This window comes from Lepidochelys olivacea, assembly GCF_965140295.1.
Source record: "Lepidochelys olivacea isolate rLepOli2 genome assembly, chromosome: 24".
NCBI classification, from domain to species: Eukaryota; Metazoa; Chordata; order Testudines; family Cheloniidae; genus Lepidochelys; species Lepidochelys olivacea.
Window position 1 is genome coordinate 14,174,094 of NC_140434.1, and position 10,133 is coordinate 14,184,226.

The following is a 10,133-nucleotide window of genomic DNA, read 5'->3' on the forward strand; positions in this document are numbered from 1 at the left end:
GAAGGGGCAAGAGCTACCACAGAATCACAGAGTTGGAAGGGACCTCAGGAGGTCATCTAGTCCAACCCCCTGCTCAAAGCAGGACCAATCCCCAATTTTTGCCCCAGATCCCAAATGGCCCCCTCAAGGATTGAACTCACAACCCTGGGTTTAGCAGGCCAATGCTCAAACCACTGAGCTATGCTCCCCTCCAAAAACAGCCACAGATGGAACCCAGGAGTCCTGGCTCCCAGCCCCTGCTCTCACCCACTAGACCCCACTCCCCTCCCGGAGCTGGGGATAGAACCCAGGAGTCCTGACTCCTGCCCCCGCGCCCTGCTGCATGAGAGGCTCACAGACACTTTGCTTCCCCAGAGGGAGTCATTTAATGTCATCAAAATACAACACAGGGCGACCGGCGCTCAGAGACAGGTTGGGGGGACAGGGATGCGGGGGACAGGCCAGGCACAGGCTGGAGACTCGGATGGGGGGGATAAGGCCTGAAGGGAGGACAAGGATGGGAATCCAGGCCAGGAAGGGGGAGGGGACAGAGATGGAGGAACAAGGCTGGGAGAGGGAGGGGACAGGGATCAGGGGACAAGGCTGGGAGGGGGAAAAGAGAGGGATGCAGGATCCAGGCCGGGGAGTCGGCTGGAGGTAGAGGGGATTGGCGGGGGTGATCTGAGCCAGGGGTCTGATATGCAGATCACAGAGGAGGGAACCAGGGGCACTCAGCAGCCCTCTGGTCTGTGCTGCTGGTTCTGCCCCAGCCCCCATTAGGCATGCAGCATCGCTGTGGGGCTCCGAGCCGGCCCCTCCACGCAGTGTCTGGCCCCCAGGCATCCCCCAGCAGGGCGTGCCTCAGAGCCGCGAGATATCGTAGGCACTGTAAGGAAAAGGAAGAAGGGCTTAGGGGGGCTGGGGGGACCCTGCGGGGCCCAAGAGAGGACAGGGGCGGCTCTCACCTCCTCCGCTTCCGGCCCCCACATCCGTGGAACTTCCCGAATTTACCACCTGGGAATGGAGAGAGTAAGAGTGTGAACCCAGGCGACCTGGCTCCCAGCCCCCAGCCCCGCTCTACCCATCAGACCCCACTCCCCTCCCAGAGCCAGGGAGAGAACCCAGGCATCCTGGTTCCAACCCCACCCCACACTGCTCTACCCATCAGACCCCACTCCCCTCCCAGAGCCGGAGAGAGAACCCAGGCGTCCTGGCTCCCAGCCCCCACTCACAGGTGAGGATGAGGATGCCCAGGACGAAGAGGATGGCGGCGGCAATCAGGCCCCACTTGCGCAGGGAGTGGTAATCTGAAAGGAGGGGGGAACAGGGTGACTGTGAGGGGAGTGAGGTGAGGAGCAGCACCCCCTGCTGCTCGGGGCAGGGACAGCTGCTACCCACCGTAAGAGAAGATTTCCTCTTGGCTTTGGCCGGCTCCTGTGGGGGCAGAGAGAGAATTACCCAAAATGCCTGGCTTGGGGGAGGGGGGAAAATGGGGCAGGGACCTTTCCCCTCTGCAGGGCTCCGGCTCCGATCCAGCCCCAGGGCACTCACCTGATCTGGCCGAGCTCCCATGTTCTCTGCGGCTCGTCGCCTGGGTCTCAGGCCTCTTGGGGCCTGAAAAGAACAAGTTCTGGAGTGAAAAGGATTCAGAGACCCCAGCTGAGACCTGCCCTCCCCACCAGCTACCTTTGGGATGGGGCACAGGGGGGCTGGTCATCCAGGGAGCCCGCACCCAGTGCCGAGATGCGGTCATCACTAGGGTGTGACGTGAGGGAGCTGATTATCCAGAGACCCCCTCGCCCAGCCCCAAGATGTGGCTGCTTCTGGGGAGGGACATGGTTATCCAGGGAACCCTCGCCCGGCCCTGAGTTGCGGCCGCCTCTGGGGTGTTACCTGTCAGCTCTATGTTCTTGGGGAACCAGGGTGCAGTATCCAGCTTGTCTGATTCACAAAGGACCCCCCACCCCCCAGCCTCCACTTGAACTGAAGAAAAACTTACAAAAAGCAATGAAAAGGCCGTGGGCAACACACCTACAGCCCTCCGGACAAGGGTGACAGGATTAAGGAAACTGCCCTAGCGTCATTTGCATGGAAGATGGGACAGGGAGGCATCGCCCTTAGCATACAGAATGGAGAACAGAGATTCCAAGGCAACCAGAAAAGCAGGGATGAACTGCATGATGGGGGAATCCCTGCTCCAGATGTTAATGAACTCACACCTGCACACACCCAGCTCAGCGGTTATCAGACCAATTCGAGGAATAAATCCTTGATTGGGATCCGCAATACTGAACCTGCCTAATTGCACTGTGAGCTCCCTTGAAGGAACACTGCCCATAGCCAGGAATGAGCAGTTCCTATTGTCTAGCCTGAACAAAACAATTTTGGTATCCTCCCTTGAGCCACCAGTTTACCCATAAACAAATCTAGTGTTCTCCCTTGAACCATTGTTCTTTCCCTACAAAGACCCCGACGCATGCTCAAGGAAGTGCTCTGATGCCTGGATCCAACATCTGCATCAGTTCCATTGGGATTTCATCGTCTCCTGACTGATCGTGCTGGGGGCTCTGCCTGGCTCCAGCACTCCGGACCCCCAGCTACCCCCACCACCTGGGAACCCCGACCAGTTCAAGGGTCCCGGAGTGGCGAGAACCCAGCTCTCACTCTCTCTAGGTACAGCCTTCTGACCCTGACTTGTGTGATCAGTTAGAGTTTTCTAAACCTGACTTGTGGGATCAGATTGAAGCTAGATGCAATAATGTAACTCGTTTGTTTGTTTGGCTCCCCTTGTATGGTTATTACCAGGCAATAAATAACTTTTAAGGTTAAGCTGGTTGCTTCCCTCTCTCGAGCGCTCTCTCTTTCACGCACTCTCTCTCTCTCTCTTGTTTTTGGCTTCCCCATCCGCTCTGCAGCAACGCTCCTCTTACCTAAGCTAAAGATCCCTGCAGCACCCCAAAATCCTGTGGGGTTTGCTCATCAAGTGGGTTACGACCAGAACCACTGTAACGTGGAAATGGGGATAGGGATGTGCTGAACCTGGGGCATAGGTGAGTAACAGCTTGGAGGTGCTGCTTGACCCAGCCGGCTCAGGGGTGCTCTGTTCTGGTGCGGTGCATATGAGGGTGACAGCTTGGAGGTGCTGCTCGGGGACAAATAAGGGGTCAGTTTGGGAGTCCTGATTGACCCGGTCCACTCAGACGTGCTCTGCTAATGTGTGTGGGTGTGGGTGGGGGTGTGGGTGTGGGTGCGCGTGTTCATCTGATTCTGGGGCTGGAGGAACCGAGCTGTGGGGAACCGAGGACCTGCAGGGTAGCTCCACTGGGAGGGGACTTGCAGCAGGGAGAAGTAGCGCTCCATGCAAGAACACAAGTGACACAAGCCGTACGTGGATAGAATTACAGACCCGCCCCCCCCGAAGCGTAACCCTAATAAATGAGTGTACCCCAAAGTAACGGGCAAATCTGGTAACAGGGGTGGGACGTGGGGGGCTGGTCATCCAGGGAGCCCTTGCCTGGCCATGAGTTGCAGCCACCTCTGGGGTGGGATGGGGGGGGGCTGGTCATCCAGGGAGCCCTTGCCTGGCCATGAGTTGCAGCCACCTCTGGGGTGGGATGGGGGGGGGGGCTGGTCATCCAGGGAGCCCCTGCCTGGCCATGAGTTGCAGCCACCTCTGGGGTGGGATGGGGGGGGGGCTGGTCATCCAGGGAGCCCTTGCCTGGCCATGAGTTGCAGCCACCTCTGGGGTGGGATGTGGGGGGGGGCTGGTCATCCAGGGAGCCCCTGCCTGGCCATGAGTTGCAGCCACCTCTGGGGTGGGATGTGGGGCGGGGGGGCTGGTTATTTCTTCTACCTGAAGTGGTTGTGCTCATGCTGCTGGAACTGGAGCCCCCAGATCCTGTGGTGACTGCGGGGAGATGAAAGGAGGGTGAGACTCAGATCTTGGACCCTTCTGCCCACCCCACCCCCACCCCCAGCTCTGCCAGTGCCCCTCACTCCCAACCCACAGTCCTGGCTATCCCAGCCCTGGGATTCCCCTCAACAGCTTGCCCCTCGTTCCTGACCCACAACCCCCTGCTCTCCCAGCTGGTCCTTCTTCCATTTTTAACGTCCCTCTCACTCTTTTCAGGCTGAGCTCTTATGTGGGGAGCTTTGCCCAGCCAAGTCACACCTAACTGGGGTGTTGCAGCTAGGGGAACTGGGGGGCACATTTTGGGGCAGAGCAGTTATGTGCGGTATGATTGGGGGGATGGACAAAGCCCTGGCTGGGATGATTTAGTTGGTGTTGGTCCTGCTTTGAGCAGGGGGTTGGACTAGATGACCTTGAGGTCTCTTCCAACCCTAATCTTCTATCATTCTATGATCCTATGACTGGGGCTACGTGGAGGGGATCTGGCTTGGCCTGGAGAGGGGTGCTCCCACAGTTGGTCACCCGTCTTCTACGTGATGCCCACTCCCTGCGCTAGATGTGTTTCCCCCACTCTGCATCTTGGTCTCCATCTGGCCGTGTCATGCAAAGAAAGAACCGAGATTAGAAACAACGGATCAGCCACCTCTGGGGCGGAGCAGCCAGGGAACAGCTGAACATAACGCCACACAGGGATGGCTGCTAGGCACTGATATTCACCTCTCAAATCCGAGTTGGGGTCGGACGGGGTCATGACGCCAGAGTCCTGCCCCAGTTTGGGCCTCGGGGTGACGATTGCTGATGAAGGATAAAAGCCTCCGTGTGCGTGTGTGGCAGCTAGTGTGTATCACACACACGCACACCCCACAGCACCGGGCTGATCCCACACATACAGAGCGCCCCTTCTGGGTCCCAGCCCACTCCCTGCTGCACAGAGCCCTCTGCTGACCGCCCGCTCCCCGCAGCCCTGCTGACTCCCCACTCCGCTCTCAGCAGCACAGCCCCCCTACTCACTCCCTGCCCTGTTCCCCACCGCACGCCTGTCCATGCCGTGGGCCCTGGGCGGGCACTTACCCCCCTGCCGTGTCATGCAAAGAAAGAACCGAGATTAGAAACAACGGATCAGCCACCTCTGGGGCGGAGCAGCCAGGGAACAGCTGAACATAACGCCACACAGGGATGGCTGCTAGGCACTGATATTCACCTCTCAAATCCGAGTTGGGGTCGGACGGGGTCATGACGCCAGAGTCCTGCCCCAGTTTGGGCCTCGGGGTGACGATTGCTGATGAAGGATAAAAGCCTCCGTGTGCGTGTGTGGCAGCTAGTGTGTATCACACACACGCACACCCCACAGCACCGGGCTGATCCCACACATACAGAGCGCCCCTTCTGGGTCCCAGCCCACTCCCTGCTGCACAGAGCCCTCTGCTGACCGCCCGCTCCCCGCAGCCCTGCTGACTCCCCACTCCGCTCTCAGCAGCACAGCCCCCCTACTCACTCCCTGCCCTGTTCCCCACCGCACGCCTGTCCATGCCGTGGGCCCTGGGCGGGCACTTACCCCCCTGCTCACCCGCAAGGGTTGTCTCAGCCAGCAAAGTCATCGCTACGACATCCTTCGTGGCGTTATCTGTGGGAGCAAAGGGCTGGGTGGGAGATTTCGGTGGCTGGGTGGGGGGAGCCCCACCCATGCTTGTCCTCAGCCACCCAGCTTCCATTGGGTGAGAGGGTGTGTGTCCCTGCTGCCCCCTGCTGGAGGGGACGAGCCCTGCTCCGTGTGTGTGTATGCACGCATGCGAGCAGTGCACGCCGCCCGGAAATAGACCTACTCTGCTACACATCATATTCCCTGTACAGCACCTGACTGAGGGGGATTCCCCTTTCTACCCCTAAAGAGAAGGAACCTGAGACACAAAGAAGCAAAAAGACATGTCCAAGGTTACGCAAAAGGACAGAAAGAGAGGGGGCAAAGCAGACCCCCAGGAGCCCTGACGCCCAGCCCCCCTGATCTAACCACTAGACCCCATCCCCTCCTAGAGCTGGGATAGAACCCAGAAGTCCTGGTTCCCAGCCCCACTGGTCCCTCCTACAGATGTTTCCCAAGACAGGATTTCCTGGTCAGTCAAGGGGTCTGGTGCCCCAGGGCTGTGGGTGCTGGTGCTACCCAGGGTGTGGTGCCATAGGGAAAGGCAGGTGACACTTACCTTGCTGAGCCAGAACCAGGCCCGGAACCAGGCCCAGGAACAAGAACAATATGGAGATCTGGACCTGCAGCAAAACCAGAGCGATTCAATTGTCCTGGGCTCTGCTGGTAGCCCTCACTCCCACCCGCAGCCCCCTGCCAGCCCCGGAGCCCGCCTCCAGCTCTGCCAGTGCCCCTCACTCCTGTCCTGCAGCACCTGCTAGCCCTGCCCTGGGCTGAGCTGCGCCACTGTATATATTTCTATATACTGACTCAGACTACCCACGAGGGGCTACTAAGGTGACCAATGTGTGTGAAACATTTTCAGAGCCTGACAGGCCTGGGAGGAGAGACCCAGCCGGGCTGGGGTGGGGATGGGGGGGATTTGCCTTCTTGATTTATGAGCTACTGGGGGAGCCGCTGGCCCTAGCGACGGGCTCAAGCTCCTGGCTGACTCAGGCAGCATCGCCGCGCCGGCCACACCCGGGGCAGATCTCTCCTCTCCCAGCGATGGGCTCAGGCTCCCAGCAGACTCAGGCAGCATCGCCGCGCCGGCCACACCCGGGGCAGATCTCTCCTCTCCCAGCGACGGGCTCAGGCTCCCAGCAGACTCAGGCAGCATCGCCGCGCCGGCCACACCCGGGGCAGATCTCTCCTCTCCCAGCGATGGGCTCAGGCTCCCAGCAGACTCAGGCAGCATTGCCGCGCCGGCCACACCTGGGGCAGATCTCTCCTCTCCCAGCGATGGGCTCAGGCTCACAGCAGACTCAGGCAGCATCGCCATGCCGGCCACACCTGGGGCAGATCTCTCCTCTCCCAGCGATGGGCTCAGGCTCCTGGCTGACTCAGGCAGCATCGCCGCGCCGGCCACACCCGGGGCAGATCTCTCCTCTCCCAGCGATGGGCTCAGGCTCCCAGCAGACTCAGGCAGCATCGCCGCGCCGGCCACACCCGGGGCAGATCTCTCCTCTCCCAGCGATGGGCTCAGGCTCCTGGCTGACTCAGGCAGCATCGCTGCGCCAGCCACACCTGGGGCAGATCTCTCCTCTCCCAGCGATGGGCTCAGGCTCCTGGCTGACTCAGGCAGCATCGCTGCGCTGGCCACACCTGGGGCAGATCTCTCCTCTCCCAGCGACGGGCTCAGGCTCCCAGCTGACTCAGGCAGCATCGCCGCGCCCTGGGCAGATCTCTCCTCTCCCAGCGATGGGCCCAGGCTCCTGGCTGACTCAGGCAGCATCGCCACGCCGGCCACACCCGGGGCAGATCTCTCCTCTCCCAGCGATGGGCTCAGGCTCCCGGCTGACTCAGGCAGCATCGCCACGCCCTGGGCAGATCTCTCCTCTCCCAGCGATGGGCCCAGGCTCCCAGCTGACTCGGGCAGACTCATGTTTGATCCCCAAACCTGCGAGCTAAAAATGCCGTCCCTCCCCCCCCACACACAGAAATCGAACTCTGAGGCAATCCCAGGGTATAGAGGAGAACCCTCCACCCTGCATGGTGAACAGCCCGGGGGTGGGGAGGCGGGTCAGGCCAGGCTGCGGGGGGCTGCTCTGATCTCAGGGCAGGTGAATGCCCTGGAACTCACACTGGCTCCCAGCGGCCTGGTGACTGGGCCTCACCCAGGGACTGGACATAGCTGGCTCACAGGGCAGATGATTCAGCTGGGGTGGAGCGTGTACAGAGACAGATAGAGAGATAGGGACCGGATGCCATGTCGGGGGATGTAGGTCTACAACCGTTAGCTGCAGCCCCATATGCAATCAGCCTGGTGGCCTGGTTCCCATCCCAGGGCCCCCCCCCTCCCCCGCCCCTTGCCGGCCCCTCTTCCCCCCCACCCCCATGCGGCCAGGACACCTGGTTCCCATCACCAGCCTGCCTGGCTCTCCATGCCCCTCCCCACTCAAAGCCCCCCCCTCCTGCAGCCGTGACCCACCAGGGTTACACGTGGCAGGAAGTCGGGGCCGTGATGCTGGATTGGGGGCACAGCTGGCTCTGATAAGAGCCGGGGAACCCAGGCGTCCGGAATGGGGGGTGGGGACTCACCCTCATGGCAGCAGGTGCTGGGACGGTGTGTGAGCAGGAATGGGAGGGCAGCGCTCGGGCGGCAGAACAAGGAGGCCTCACAAGTCATTTCCTCCCGCCAGTACTTCCTGCAAGGCGCGCGTGTGTGAGAGAGACCGTGTGTGTGCGTGCACTCAGAGGACTGTTTGTCTGCCAGTGGTGTGGCCGCAAAATGAAAGGGAACCCCGAGAAGTGGAAATGAAGAGGCAGAGAACTGCCCTGCGCCAGAGATGGCTGCAGCTCAGCACCAGGCGACCCTTCCCCATACAGCGTTATGTGCAGATGTTCCCCAGCTGCCCCGCCCCAGAGATGGCTGCATCTCAGTGTGCTCAGTTCCCCCCTCCTGCCCCCCTGTCATTTCCTTATCCCCAGGGAGCTGGGCAGATGGGGATCCGGACTCTACCCAGCCCCACACAGCAGAGGGCTGCCCAGCAGGAGCCTACCCACTGGCATGTGCCCTGGGTAGATGGGGGAGATTCAGGAATGGGAGCAGGACAGGAGGTAGGGCAAGACTGGTGGTGAGCCCCAGTGCATGCTGGGAGTCCCACTCCAGGCCTGGTGCACGCTGGGAGCTCTGCTCTGATCGTGGTGCATGCTGGGAGTCCCGCTCCAGGCCTGGTGCACGCTGGGAGCTCTGCTCTGATCGTGGTGCATGCTGGGAGTCCCGCTCCAGGCCTGGTGCACGCTGGGAGCTCTGCTCTGATGGTGGTGCATGCTGGGAGTCCCGCTCCAGGCCTGGTGCACGCTGGGAGCTCTGCTCTGATCGTGGTGCATGCTGGGAAGGCTGGGGCATGCTGGGATAGGGCCTCTGTCTTCCTTTTTCAGAGCTCTGCCGAGAGGGGCCAGTTGAGTGGCCTCTGGGGCTCAAACCCACCCTGTCCCCAGGGTGCTAAATGGCCGAGAGACATGGGGCCAGAGGGAAGCGGGCACTGCTAGAGGGGAAAGGCCCTGTACCCCATTCCCCCTCGCCCCGCCCTGTGTAGGGCCGTGTCCCAGATTCCTCTCCATTATTGCTGGGCAGGTCCTCAGCTTGGTCCCCCTGAAGATTCGCCCCTCACAGTCCCGGTCAGTGCTGGGGACTCCAGCTGCCGCCCCCCCGCCCCCTCCCCACACACACATCCCAGAAACCTGTGTTTAGCCGTGGATCCCTCTTGAGACCTAACGGCTCAACTCCTGAAGAATGGCCTTGGAGAGCAATGCCACTGTTCTCCACAGTGTGCTCCAGGTGAGCCGTCCACATGCGGCGTTATGTGCAGCTGGTCCCCAGCCAGAGGTGGCTGCATCTCAGCGCCCGGGCAAGCCATCCCCATGTGGTGTTATGTGCGGCTGTTCCTCCGCTGCCCCACCCCAGAGGTGGCTGCATGGGTGGTGGGTATAATAGGCCAGGGGAGGCTAAGCTTCCCCCAACAGGATGCGGCTCACCTCCCTCTGGAGGCATGCCGCCGGCCTGCCACATTTGGAGCGCTGCTGCGAAAGGGCACCCAGGCCGCGGCCCAGCCCACACTCGGCCCGAAGCTCCACTCCCACATCCCGCTCTTCCCCCATAGCCCTGCCCATGCTGCTCCTCTTTCCGCCCTCACTCCACCTCTCCCCCGAAGCTGGCAGGGGCAGAACGGGGCTCCTCGTGCTGCGGTGGGGGGCTTGGGATTCCTCTGGCTCTGGTGGGTGAGGGGGGCTGGAAGGGGCAGGGGGCTAGCCTCCCCAATGGAGGATTCACCCGCCGCCCATGGGTGACTGCACTTCAGCCCCAGGCAAGACATCCCCGTGCAACGTTACGTGTGACTGTTCCCAGGCTGCCCCGCCCTAGAGGTGGCTGCACTGTTCTTTCTCAATTCTTTCTTTGCATGGTCCTGAACACATGGAACCAAGATGTGGAGGATGAAAATACAGCACCTAGCACAGGGAGTGGGCATCATGTGGAAGACAGGCTGCCCCAGGATAAGAGTACCCCACACAGTGGAAAAGATGAGAAAGAGAACTGCACCGTCTCATATGTGTGTGTTTTCC

General features: G+C 61.1%; 1 protein-coding gene across 4 annotated transcripts; it reads right to left on the minus strand.

The window, feature by feature from the left end:
- Nucleotides 1–338: 338 nt before the first annotated feature.
- On the minus strand, nucleotides 339–8,217 carry LOC311512126 (uncharacterized protein). Of its 4 annotated transcripts, none has more exons than XM_084613194.1 (11): nucleotides 8,109–8,217; nucleotides 6,088–6,151; nucleotides 5,457–5,513; nucleotides 5,091–5,168; nucleotides 4,607–4,684; nucleotides 3,833–3,886; nucleotides 1,531–1,593; nucleotides 1,378–1,413; nucleotides 1,212–1,286; nucleotides 945–993; nucleotides 339–865 (listed from the first exon to the last, which is right to left on the minus strand). In XM_084613194.1, exons 1-11 carry the CDS (start codon nucleotides 8,112–8,114, stop codon nucleotides 841–843), a joined length of 585 nt encoding a protein of 194 aa, XP_084469320.1. In that variant the 5' UTR covers nucleotides 8,115–8,217; the 3' UTR covers nucleotides 339–840. The 4 variants fall into 4 exon arrangements, with proteins under 4 accessions (XP_084469320.1, XP_084469319.1, XP_084469322.1 ...); XM_084613193.1 differs by having other exon boundaries at nucleotides 5,445–5,513; XM_084613196.1 differs by lacking the exon at nucleotides 4,607–4,684.
- Between the last annotated feature and the right edge of the window lie 1,916 nt (nucleotides 8,218–10,133).